This window comes from Sprattus sprattus (assembly GCF_963457725.1).
Source record: "Sprattus sprattus genome assembly, chromosome: 1".
Taxonomy (NCBI): Eukaryota; Metazoa; Chordata; class Actinopteri; order Clupeiformes; family Clupeidae; genus Sprattus; species Sprattus sprattus.
This window is the reverse complement of record NC_137920.1, coordinates 63,874,240-63,888,190: the sequence shown is the minus strand read 5'-3', so window position 1 is coordinate 63,888,190 and position 13,951 is coordinate 63,874,240. Positions and strand designations below refer to the sequence as shown.

Sequence of the window (13,951 nt, the reverse complement as noted above, 5' to 3'; positions counted from 1 at the left end):
TGGATGTTTTAATTATTTGTGTGTTATGTGCAAGGGTGTGATATGTGGTAATGTCATGAACTTTTAAAAGAAGGTCAACATCATCGATTAGCTGCCTGACCATGATAATGATACTAATGAATTCCCCAAAACCTTTTCAAAAAATAGATTTAAACTGGCAGCTGTTTCTTTGCTGTTTCTTTTTTTCTTCCTTTTTTAAAATCTGTACGTGTAGCTTTATCATCAGTGTTGTATCTACAAGCATGCTTGCATCAAATGTGCATTAGGGTACTTGTTTTCTTTTCTTTTTTCATCTTTTTTTGTTTTTAAATCTCACTAAAAATGTATTCACTTCATTACAACATCAGAGTAGCAAACGCTAAAGCCTTTTTTACAAGTCTTTATAAACAGGGGTAAAAACAGGAGGGGTGTTACTGTAATACTGTATTTATAGCAACAATAACTCAACAAAGTTCTTCTTTTTTTAACTCATAAAGGAGCAATATATAACCATTACTGAAGGGGCTATGAGGACAGATGGAAACAAGACGATTTGCAACCTCATTTCCTGTGCATTCATACAAGAGTGTCAATCGAAAAAAAAAAAAAATACACCAACAAACAATTAAACAACAACAACAAAAAACCCCACTGGAAGTACTAACAGCATGGGAGTAGAACAACATCATAGTGGCAGCCATGGCAGACAGTGAGGGAACTGTTTCTCTTCTACATCATTTTTTTTTCAACCAAAACAAACAAACAAAAAAGAAAACAAAGAGAACTGTTATAAATCAAAATTCCTCTGATTCAGATTATGTTTTTTTGTCCTTTGTCCTTCCTTGTCGATAAATGCACAGTTGTCTCTTTGAATGCTTTATGCTGTCCACGTCATGTCCCTATGCCCCACCTCCATTTATAAAGGACATTGTCACGCAAAGATTTTGCAAGGCTGTTGTGCAACTGCGAAACACTGGTGCAATAGGTTAAAACAAAGGTCAAAGCAAATTATTATTAATAATAATACTAATAATAATAATAATAATAATAACAACAATAATATCAGCAACATCAATAACAACCACAATAATAATAATGATGTAAGGAGAAAGAGTGAACATGTAGCACAGATGGAAAGAGAGGCTGTTTTATGTGCTTCACAGAGAGTAAAGAACAATTTGGGAATGTTCTTTTAATTTTGAGAAAAAAGGTCCTTCTATTTTTAGCCTGGAAAAACAATCAAAAAAAAGATAGGAACGTAGAAGTAGTCAAACAAGGAGATTCAAGGGAGGTTTCTATTTCCTTTTTGTACAAGATCACGGAGAAAGGATGCGAGAGAGGGTCTCCTGATACACACCCTTCACTGTGCATCGCTGCACCTCCCCACACACACGCACCAACACACACACACACACACACAAACTCACTCGCTCAATCGCACACACAACCTTATACATATATGCACAAGCACACGCTCACTTCTTCATTCCTTCACTCACTCAAACTCTTATTTTTTTCTCTCTTCAGTCCTGTACACCATTTTGTTTTTCAGCGTGAGGGTGGTTGGATCCCCCCTTTGAGAAGCTCCTGCTGTTCCCCTCTTCACCACAGTCAGGTGTCCCAGCCAAGGAGTGCTTCCGTCGGGCAAACCCTTGCTCTGCCCAGCCTCAGTAGGACACTCTGGCAGTGCTGAGCGCCTTCTCAGTACATGATGGGAGGCTTGGAGAAGGGAGGTCTGTTCTCTGTAAAAACACACATGACAAACAAGGGGTTAACTTTACATTTAGGAATCAGCGCCATAACGAGCCATAACCCAAATAAGTGAGTGGGAACGCACACACACATGTACACACAGATGCACACACACATGTACACACACACATGCAAACACACATGTACACACAGAGTTCTAAATTAAAATGCAGCCGTTAAATAAGAATGCATACATGGTTGCTCTATGGTACAAAAATGTTAATCATTTCCTCCTCAAAGCAGGGAAGAAGAAAAAAAAAGACGCGGCAGAAGATGGCTGGTCATACTTGATAGGCAAAGTGATTCTTGATAAAAAAAGAAAAATAATAATAAAAAAAATGCACAAGTATTTTAATCAAATGTGCGGCAAGAATAATTTAAGGGATTGATCACTTAAGTGTTCGCTGTCAGTGAGAGGGAGCAGATAAAGGAGGAACAGCTGGTGGGTGAAAAGGGAGAAGTTGGTCGTTGAATGTTAATATGAAAAACGTGGCTTGATTTAATTCCCTGAGCAGGAGGAGAAGCAGTTCATTAGGAGCGGGAGGCCGTTTCTAGGTGTTTAATATGTCTCCGCAGCTTTAAACGGCTGATCCTGTCTGGATGTGGATGTGGAATGGAAGCGTATTGAACTCAAATCACAGTTCAGGTAAGAGAGGAGAGCAAACAGAGAGAGAAGGCAGTAGGGAGGGAGAGAACTAACTGACATTTGTATAGGTGCTGAGTGCTTTTATGTTATTACACATTATCTTAATCATTTCAAATTCTTTGTACCTTACATCTGTTGTACTGTTCTTGGTGCTTATTACATGTTTAAATATTTGTACAACATATACCAAAACGGAACATCTTTATTGTGTTCATTTGTGGACTGCAAATACGTGTCTTAAGTTATTTTTTACAGACCTCCTAGACCAACTTTTATGTCCATTAGTTCCCTCAAAGTGAATGGAGTTCCACAGAGGACACGCTGCATGTAGCCTTTGCCTTCCCCTCACTCTCAGACATGCCCATTCAAGCCTTTTATGATCTCTTCTTCGTATTAACACAAAAAATGACTGATATTACTTAATAGCCACCGAGATATTTAACAGTGTTCCTCTTAAGCGACCGTATGAAAATCGTCCACTTAAAGATGTGGAGCCCTCAGCTGGGCTGGGCTGGGCTCAGCTCTCTCTCTCTCTCTCTCTGTGTAAAGGAACACCGTTCGGTGGCTGGACTTAAATTGAGACTTAAAGGCCCAGGGGCTTTGATGAGGTGTTTTACTGCTCAATGAAATGAGTTGTAATATCCTGAGGCGCAATTAATCCGGGCCCAGAGAGTGACAGCGGGGCCAGTTCCTGTAAAGAATGGCAGCTCCCTGGGACTGGGAGGGGGGGACGGGGGGTGAACAGAGCCATCACAGTCCCCAGGAGGGGGGAGGGGACGACTGGGCACTGCTCACTGCTCGCCGCTCTGGACAGCCCGATTGCTCAAATTACTGTTGCGCTGATGTGATGGGAAATCTTTAGGTGTGTAAATGATGATGCAAATAGCTATGAACCATTTTCTGCTCTCTACAAAAAAAAAGGATAAATATTTCAGGTGGAGCAATCACACCTATAAAAACCACACTGATTAGAATAAGTGATTGAAGACGCTAAAGAATGTTTGGCTATAACAAAAATAATAATAATTGTACAATGTAGAGTGTTCAGCCTTAAGAGGGAAACCTTGAGGGACACTGTGGAGTCATACATGGTGTCTTTCTTTAAGAGAAAGGTTCATAAGTTCACACTGCTACACTTTAATTCCATAATTGAATTTGATACATTTGAAATGAACACTTCTCGCTGTAAGGGCTTAAAGAAATGTGCATTTTCTGAGTGACTACCAGTCAATGGCATTTTGAATGCTCTCTCTCTTTAGTCAGGAGCACTTTCTCTCTCTTACTTATCATCGGCAAGATTAGGACTTTGGCGTTTCCTGGAAAGACACCACTAGATAGCCTGGGTAGTCTACCATGGGGAAGTTGGGGTCGGTGTGTGGGTGGGTAGCCAGGCTTGTGGTCACACTGGGACCTTTTCTCTGCGATCGTCTCTCACCATATTTAGCTACCGGCTCATTCCATTTTGCACCGTCTGCAAAGTGTTCAGAGTGGGGAGGTCCAGAACTGCCATAAAGCTCCACGTTGATTTTTCATGCTTGCTGTTTTTTTTCCTCTCCTTCCTTCACTTTTTTTTTCTTCCAGGGCTGCCAATTAGTGGCGCAGAAAACTTTTGGAAATGAATGGTACCCTTGGGGCTCATTTGCAGTGTGTGAATGCAGCATGAGTTTGGAGCTAGAGTAGGTCATTGGAGCTTTTTTTATGTTGTTTGTTTGTTGATTTTTCTTGCCAGGTTTGCAAGAACATAATTACTGATGTTCCAGACGCCGCAACAGGTTTGGCTAAAAGAAGAAAATAAAACAGGTGGGAGTTGGTAGGTCAACACCTTCTGATTATTGCCAGGGCTTTCCAATGCTGATATTTTACCACGAAACAAGAATGAGTCCAATTTCATATTAAACAACACCTTGTTTTCCCACTATTACCTCTCCCCCTTGCTCTCTCTCTCTCTCTCTCTCTCTCTCTCTCTCTCTCTCTCTCTCTCTCTCTCTCCCTCTTCTTCACTCTCTCTATCTCACCTCACAACCCAGACTCCACCATCTCCATTTCACTCTTCCTCTCTCTCTCTTAATCGGCTTGTGAAATGATGCCACCATCTTTTGTGTTCAGCAGTTTCTGTTACCACCACTTGTCTTGATTAATAAAAAAAACAAAAAAAAAACAGGGTTGGTGTAATGGCTGGACGCAGGAGGGAACCTGAGAAAGCGTAAAAAGCTTTTAGTTCCTGGAGTGGGATCTCAGCAAGGACAATCAAACCTAATGAAATCAGTTGTCAGTGCTAGGCTTGCAAAACTGTGAAGTTGGACCTGGGAGTGGAGCACGGGGGCTAATCAGATTTCTCCCCGCCGTAATGGATAAGTACGGCTAGGCACGCGCAGGGAGTCCGCCGAGGGGTGTCGAGATTAGAGTGTGTGTGTGTGTGTGTAACAGAGAGAGAGAGAGTGTGTGTGTGTGTGTGTGTGTGTGGGGGGGGGGGGGGGTATGAGTATGTGTGTGTGTGTGTGAGCTAGAGAGAGAGAAAAAAAGAGAGAGAGGTGCCGAGATAAAAGTGTGTGTGTGTGTGTGTGTGTGTGTACAGTTGTGGTGTGGTGTTGTATGGACAGAAGACTCCTAATTGAAGATTCGCTGCCCTCGAAAGCGATGATCCGTGGAGATTGGTGTGCGATGGTTACTCTGCAGTGGCTTGTGTTCATCTATTAGATTGGGGTACTGAGCACTACTAACAGAGAGTGCCAAGGACTCCACAAGAGACTAGCCAATTGAAGGAGATGTAGCACAGTTGATGTTGTCTTACAAAGTGACATTAAGTGGATATTTGTCATATAAAGTTTCAAATCTTTAGGTCTACACAAATGTTTTGGAGGTTTTGTTATCACCAGACAATGTTTTCAGGTTACAATGGTATGAATTATCACTGACAAGCATTACGATTACACTTGGCAGGCCTTAAAATCTAAATCCTCGACGAAGAGAACTGTAGACAAAATCTATCTTTTATGGCTTTACATCTACAATATAAAGTAGTGTCATAAAATGATATACAATGTGCAGTGTGATAAAGAGATCTGTGACATTGAAAGAATGTGTCAGATTTATAGTGTCATATGCTGTCCTGTGAAGGCACATGCGATCTGAAACTGCCGAGACTGTTTCAACAGACATCTGACACCATGACTCTGGCTTCTACTGTACTCTGCATCAGTAAGAATCATGGTTTAGAGGGGAGGGGGGTGTCTCGGAAAACGTAACATAAGCTGCTGGTGGTGACGCGGAGGTTGCACCGCTGCTTCACGGCCATCAGTGCTTCTTACGCCTGGACGAAAACCCAGAGTGAACGAGCGAGCACAGACGTGGCGTGACCGCCTCCTAAGCGTGACGAAACGATCCGTGCATTCCGTGACGTGACTGGGCCGAGCCCGACTTGTGCCTCTCTCGCCTCTGAACTACCGCCGCCAGGTCGCCACGGTCAGGAATTCACTGCACTGATGATGCCAGCCCCCCCCCCCCCCCCACACAGTAAAGGTCAACGGCAGCGCCACTGCCGTCTTTCCATGCTTTCAACCCCCTTCAGCTCTGCTCTCATTAGTGACCCATTGCTGGCCGTTTTGCGTTCCGGTGCCAAAAGGGTAGAACACCGGACTTAACATGCTGAGCCAGGGAAAACCTGGGGGATTTCCAGGTACACCGTTATGTTGAGTTCTCCGACCGGTTGCAGGTAGCCCAGCGACAGCACCAAAGATCCCAATAATTACACATGGGGATTCAGACGCTACATGTTGGTCAAATATGTGTAAAACACAGCCGTTCCTGTGAGGGAGATGGAAAGAGGGGTCCCTGTGTGCTGGGCAGGACTTTGATGTTGTCTTTGGGAGGTTCAGACTGAAGTCTGAAGTTATGAGCAAGAAACATGAGAGGCCTTTAAGATTTTGGTAATCCTACCCCCCACCCCTCCACCCCCCGAGAAAAAACCCTAGAGTCAACCTCACCCATTGATGACCCCCTGCCACTGAAAATGAACCCTTCCTCTTTTTTCCAGACAAAAACCGACAAAACAATCTCAAAGAAGAAACACGCACACACACACACACACACACACACACACACACACACACACACACATACACACAACTCCCAGAAGGTTCCCAAGCCCATGGCCTCTTCTGTGTGTGGAAGTCCCTGCTGTCACTGACAAGAAAAATGGCTGTTCCCTTATTTGCGGACTGTGAAATTGGCTATGAGAAAACAATCTCCACCCTCCCAGCAGAAAACACTTTGCAGGCCATTTCCACCGTGCGTCCTGTAAACATATGTATTTATTCACCTCCTCTCGTGCTCACATTTCAATAAGATCTACGGGACAGTGTCTCTGATTCGCCTTCCGACGGGTCGATAATAGGCTCCATCTATCAAAAGCAACCTCAAGCTAGGTTTTGGAGGGAAGGCTGGGGGAGCCGGGCAAAAACAGATGGAATAGGTGGTGTAAAAAAGTGTGTGTGTGTGTGTGTGTGTGTGTGTGTGTGTGTGTGTGTGTGTGTGTGCAAGACTGCACGCAGCAGAACTCTCGAGTAAGAATGGAAGCATGACACACACATGCTGCCACATCAGTTTGCAATCTCCCTCCCTGAGGGATTTTTGACGTCTTCAAAGGACCGTCTGCTCCAGGAGGGAGAGCGAGAGAGAAAGAAAGAAAGACAAAAAGAAAGAAAGAAAGGGAGGAGAGGTAGCGATGTAGGAGGAGAAGAAAAAGTGCCTCTGGTTAATGTTTGCACTTCCAACATGAGCCTCCAGGGGGTCAGCCCCCTTACCCACAGGGGCTTAAGCGTAAAGTGGCGGTGAAGGAGGAGGAGGTGCATGAGGTGTCTGGAGAACTCTGGGCCATGTGGGATGCACATGGCCACGTAAACTCCTTCCCCCCCCCCCCACTCAGTACCCTCACCCCCTTGCTCGAGGAGATGAGAGGGAGACTTCCGAGAAGGCCCCGGCCAGCCACAGGGGTGACGTCAGCCCCTGGTGAAGGAGATGATGAGTGGGGAGAGGCACTCAAGGGGCGGGAGGGGAAATGAAGTCGGATGGTGACCGAGGAAAACAAACTTCCCCTTTCATCCTCACTGGACCCAAAAGAGGCACCTCAGACACGCAGGGCCAACCACAGCCCAACACCAGAGATGGGGTTTCTGAAGGCATGGGATTGATTAATTCAATCCAGTGATTGGCCCATTGATGGGACATTCATTTAAAAAAAAGGAACCTGTTCTCAGTATTGCTTTTCTGTTTTGCATTGTGGACTTCCCTTTACATAAAAAATTTAACAAAAAAAAAAAAACTGAAAAAGAAAACACGTGCCTTCCAAATAAGCACTATAATGTTTTGTACAAATTGGATGAGTAAAAAATATGTAAAGACACTCATAAATTCTCATAAGATCTCATAGACTACATATATTTACTGTTGTTTCATTGAGTGTTAGTGTGAGTGTTATTCACCTTGTACAATGGAGTTTTGGTGTGTGTGTTTTTTTTACCTTGTACAATGGAGTTTTAGTGTTAGTGTTATTCACCTTGTACAATGGAGTTTTATTGTTAGTGTTATTCACCTTGTACAATGGAGTTTTATTGTTAGTGTTATTCACCTTGTACAATGGAGTTTTCCTGCTGATTGCCGTTATGTTCTGGTTCCACGTCTGGTATCACAGCCTCTGAAACATACAAACGCAGGAACATATTAGAACCCTATAGAACCCTAGTCATCAGGGGTTATGAAAACCAGAGGCTTTAAATGATATAAAGAGAGACATGCTTAAATCATCTCAGTACACTTGTGTCACTTCATTTGTGTCTGCTAATGGTTTTTGTAGTTGGGGCACCAAAATGGATGGGCTAGCGTGCCGCATATCTGAATCCCATTACAATTCATTAACATCTCTAACAGAGTATAGATTCATCAAAAGCTTTGTTATAATTTCAAGGTTCATCGCTGTGTCCCCACTACAACAGTTCTCCGTGAGCTAATCTTGCATTTAATCACATGAAAGGAAAAAAGACGGGGCAACAATGCATTTCTTTTAATAAATTCAGGTTTAATCAGGCTTGGCTGATAATTGCCGGAGCTCTGCTGAAATGCTTGCAGATGTACTCAACGGTCTTTATGATTTGCTTTTATGTTTCCCATTTCTGCTCTTTGCTCCTGAACGATTTAGAAATTAAACAACTGAAGGACGAAAAAAAAAAAAAAAAAAACACAGAGCGGTTATGAAAACAATTTAGTGCTCTAAGTGTGTGCATTTAAAGCATTTATGATAAGTATCTATATCCATTTCCTCTGTGGCCTGACCATACTAATGCAAGGCTAATAGGAACAGTTATGGAAAATGCGGAAATGCCAATAGAAGCCATTGATAAGGAAACATGAGACTCAGAGATGGAGAAAAAGAGAGAGAATGGGATGGCTGAAAAAGGATGAAAAGGGTAAGTGAAGAAAAAAAGAGGAAATAAAAAGCAGCACAATGATTAAGAGAATAAAGGTCAGAACAAATAGATGTGAAAGGGAGAGAGAGAGAGCGAGAGAGAGAGAGAGAAAGAGAGAGTGAGAGAGAGGGGGAAGAACAAGGAGAAAGGCCAAGAGTAAATTAGTGTAGTGTTTAATCTCATTGATTACTAGCAAGAAGAAAGTGATTTTCTCTGAGTAGGACAACAAAGTTAAGGGAAATCCAGTGCAGAAAATAAGGACATTATGAGGCAATGGAAGAACAAGTACATGTGTTTTTTTTTTTTTCAGCTAGAGGTAGGGTGCAGATGGGGAGAGTAAGGGCCAGGGAGATGACAGTGAAATATGCCGTTAAAAAGGCAGCGTTGTCTCATGCGCTCTGTCTTTTTCAAAGCCTGAAAAATTCCAATTGCTCTGCAAGAAACCATAAATATTCTGTGGGGTTGTAGGGGTTGGAAGACAGAAAGAGTCGACAGATTCAAATGCAGACAACGAGGAGAGAGGAACAGAGAGGAACAAGAGAAAGCAGGGGGATGAGAGGGGGATGGATTCAAAGCCAAGAAGAGAATAGGGCAGGAAGATAGGAATAAAGAGAAAGGAGAAAAAAGGGCGACGGATTCAACAAGCAAAAACAAGCAAAGAAGGAGAAATGAAAAAGAGGAGAAAAATAGGGGGTCAGAGTCAAAGACATGATGCAGAGAGCGTGAGGACAAAAGAAAAAGAGGGGGGGGGGGGGTGCAGGAGAGGGATAGAGCTCACCGTTGAGGCTCATCCGCAGGTTGTCTGAGGTGGTGGCCTGCTTGAGTGCCTGCTCCACCTGCTCCCGGCGCTTGGACTCGAACTCCAGCGCCTCCTGCAGTTTCCTCTTGGCCTTCTTCTCCTTCTTCAGCCGCTTCTGGATGGTGGCTGAGAGACAGGAGGAGAAAGACACAGAGAGAGAGAGAGAGAGAGAACAGACGGAGGACAGAGAGAAGGGAGGGAGAAGGGAAAGAAGGACAAGGAGGGATGGCAGAAGAGAGATGTAGATAAAGGGGGAGGGAGAGAGGGAGAGAGAGAGAGAGAATGGAAGAAAGTGATCAATCACAGGAAATCAATAAGGTGTGCAAACATAAGCTGCTGATCTCACAGGTTTTGAGATATTCACAGTCTTGTTGAAGGAGCACGTATGTTAAAAAAAAGAGGCAATTGGACTTATAAATATTTGTTCTATTGGCATAATTATTCAAACAACTTAGAAGGAACTGTAGAAATACAATACATATAGTTGTGATGTTCCCAATAAGCATTGTCAGAGATGCTCAATAATAGAACTACTCCTACAAAAATGTTACAGCTAACAATACTGGTTACAAGTTACTATGCTTTTCATAAAATGAGGTCTCTTTATCTCCTAAAAGTGAGACTTAAAGGAGAGAGCTTATCTCCATATTATCTCCTCTGTTTCTTTCTCAGGACAACCTCTTTGTTTGGATGAGGCACACATTTCACAATAAAGTGCATTTAACTAGCCTATGTCGAGAGACTGTTCAAAGCTGTTGTGAGTATTTTTTTGTGTGCCAATTATGGTAGATTTTTTACAATAAAGTGCCTCATCTTATTTCTGTCTCAATATCTGTGATTACATTTATACACAATTAAAACAATAATGAGATCACATCGATGCCTCCTGCGCTATCGAAGATCCGTCTTTAAGAACTACCATTTTCACACTGTCTTTCCAAAATGAAACAGCTTTCTCAGCTCTCTTTCTCTCTCCCTCTCTCTCTCTCTCTCTCTCTCTCTCTCTCTCTCTCTCTCTCTCTCTCTCTCTCTCTCTCACACGCATGCATGCACGCACGCACGCACGTATGCACGCGCACACACACACACACACACACACACACACAAGCATACATACACACATACACACACACACATGCACACAGACTCAGTCACATCTCCATAACGCATCCAATTACCGGCATTTGATTTGCCAAATCATTTCTTACCCCCCTCTATTAGAGAATGAATTTGAATAACACGCAGTACGATAACAGCCATGGCTAATAAATTATTAAAGTGTTTGTACATACCGTCTGAGTTGTTACCCAAGCAGCTAATTGCCTTAATTTCTTGGCTGAGGGTAAGAGAAGCTGACTGGCTTCTAAATACTACAGTGATTTACAGCCTTTGGAAGCAGAGCACAGCCAAACAGCAACAACACGCATACTGCTCACTAGGTCTATTTCAAAGTACTAATGCACTGGATATAGATGCATACTGCTCACTTAAGTCTGTTTCTAAGTCCTTATGCACTGGATATAGATGCATACTGCTCACTAGGTCTGTTTCAAAGTACTAATGCACTGGATTTAGATGCATACTGCTCACTAGGTCTGTTTCAAAGTACTAATGCGCTGGATATAACCATTCAGTCATTTGCAGAGCTACTGTGCATTTTCCTTCATTTAAAATCTGCAGTTGGTTTTCTCCCCTTTTTAATTATCGAAGTATTTAACATTCGTCCTTTTAGCCACCTACTGACTTCTGTTTGTTTCTGTCAAGTTTGTTTGCAACCTTATTAAAGTTGTGTGACCAAAATAAATGGCTAACAGCATTTAGCAGTTTATTGGAATGGTAGATTACCACCTGTACAAATTATAACTGATTAGCTATACAATCCTTTTTTAGACCGTTTGTCTCTCTCTCACACACACACAAATATACACACACACACACACACACACACACACACAGACAGACACACACCTCGGCTGTGCAGTTCAGAAGTGAGTTGCCTCTCCAGGCTCTCTCTCATCTCCCTCTCTCTGTAGAGCTCCATCTTCAACTCCTTGCGCTCATTCTGCACCTGTTTCTCCTGCACACGGGCATTATCCACCGCCACCTTGAGCAGGCCCTATAAAACAACACAACACAACACAAACCATTTTAAAAGCACACAGTGCACACGGAAGACATGGAAATGCACAATGAACACATTTCACAGTCCAACCAAACAAGTACAAGCACACACAGACACATAGGCACACACAGACACGCACACACACACAGGTAGTCTACCTGGATGTTGGTGAGCAGAGTCTCCACAGAGGAGAGGCCGTCAGCAAAGAGGAAGGGGGCGGGGAAGCCTGGAGGAAGGGTCTGGGGCATCTTCTCAAAGCCTGACTTCATCATGGGTACAGCCAGATGGGCATCTTCTGCACAAAACACACACACACATGCATGCACGCACGAGCGCACACACAAACACACACACACAGACACACACACATACACACACACACACACACACAAATAAACACAAACCGTTAATAAGAAGAAAATACAAGGCATAACATGTAAAACTTGTACACTTTGGTCTTTTACAGAGGTTCTGGGAAATACTATTCCCCTCATACAAGATTTAAACACATTTACACACGTTTACACACACACACACACACACACACACACACACACACACACACACACACACACACACACACACACACACACACACACACACACACACACACACACACACACACACACACACACACACACACACACACATTATTGGACCAGTGATGACAAATCAAAATAAGAGTGTGTGTATGAGGCTGCACTGATGTATTCACTAACACACACACTAACACACACACCCATATACGCATGCAAACACATACGCACACACACACACACACACACACACACGCACACACAAGCGCTCCCAGACACTCACACACACACACACACACACACACGCACACTTCACACAAACACCATGTGGAATTATAAAAGACTCTAATTATTCATTATTGATTTATCATTGTGCAAATGGCTTGTTTAATGCACAGGGACACATGCACCCCGTAGAATACAGCCAAAATCATCATTCATCTGGGTGAGGATAAAACAAGCGAGATCAGCAAACACACACACACACCACACACACACACAAAGTCCCACATGGACACACACACACACACACACACACACACACACACACAGACACACACACACAGACACACACACACACACACACACACACACACAGACACACACACACACACACACAGACACAGACACACAGACCCACACGCTCGCTCACACACGCTCACATACCCTCTGGAATACCACCAAAAGCATCATTTACAATGGAGAACATTAACCAGGCAAGATCTGTCTGGTGTGGCAAGCTCTGCTTCACCCAAAGCTCACATGAAGCAGTTTATCATCCGTGGACACACACACACACACACAGACAGACAGACACACACACACACACACGCACACACAGACAGAAACACACACACGCACGCACACACACAAACACACACACACAAAAGTAAACACGACAGAAAGAAAGAGTAACGTGGATCCACAGAGAGAGAAAAATAAAAGCATCAGAAAGGGGCGACAGTGAAGACAAGAAGCAAGAGGGAAGACTGAAAACACATGGGAGGGAGCGAGTCATATTTTACTCCCGCCACAGTGCAGACAACACAGCCCTGCCCCACCCACAGTGCTCGTCAGTTGGGGCCATCGCCTGCTCCCTCTGCCTCTCTGCCTGCCTGTTCTGCTGCTGCTACTGGAGAATAGATGGGTCTCCGCGTGGTTCCACTGCCATGATTCAACCCCCGTTAATCCGCCTTGGCCGGCCACGCGACACTGCCTCCTGCCTTCCGCCCCCCTCCTTCTCTCTCTCTTTCTCTCACTCTCTCCCTCTTTTCAGCTCTCTCCACTCAAGACAAATAGGACAGGCGGAGTGGGAGCGGCGGTGGCGGTGCATCGCGGGTCACATCGATTTCCCAGCCGCGCGCACCCCAGTGCCGGCCCTGATAACCCTGCAGTCCATCTCTAGCCATTGTTCATAGCACACCTGTCCCCGCAGCCATACATCTCCCCACCCGTGCCCTCCTCCTCCTCCTCTTCCTCCTCCTCCTCCTCTCCTCATGACTGGAGACGTGCTCGTGGAAGGAGAGAAGGGAAGAGAGAAAGAGTAGGAGAAAGAGAGAGAGAGAGTAGAGGCAGACAGAGAAAGTAAGTGAGGGAGAGAGAGAAAGAGAGAAGAGGGAGAGAGAGAGCGAGAGAGGCAGAGGTGAAAAAAGAATA

The 13,951-nt window shown here is 44.0% G+C and overlaps 1 protein-coding gene across 1 annotated transcript in view; it reads right to left on the bottom strand.

Annotated features, from left to right (window-relative positions):
• Positions 1-1,182: 1,182 nt before the first annotated feature.
• dacha (dachshund a) overlaps positions 1,183-13,951 on the bottom strand; it is a 137,714-nt gene continuing 124,945 nt past the window's right edge. The window contains exons 8-12 of the mRNA XM_080856187.1: positions 11,918-12,051; positions 11,606-11,753; positions 9,617-9,763; positions 8,004-8,069; positions 1,183-1,721 (exon numbers count right to left, since the gene is read on the bottom strand). Of these exons, the coding sequence (XP_080712313.1) occupies positions 1,681-1,721; positions 8,004-8,069; positions 9,617-9,763; positions 11,606-11,753; positions 11,918-12,051 (536 nt within the window). The 3' untranslated portion in view covers positions 1,183-1,680. The remainder of the gene's footprint in view (positions 1,722-8,003; positions 8,070-9,616; positions 9,764-11,605; positions 11,754-11,917; positions 12,052-13,951) is intronic.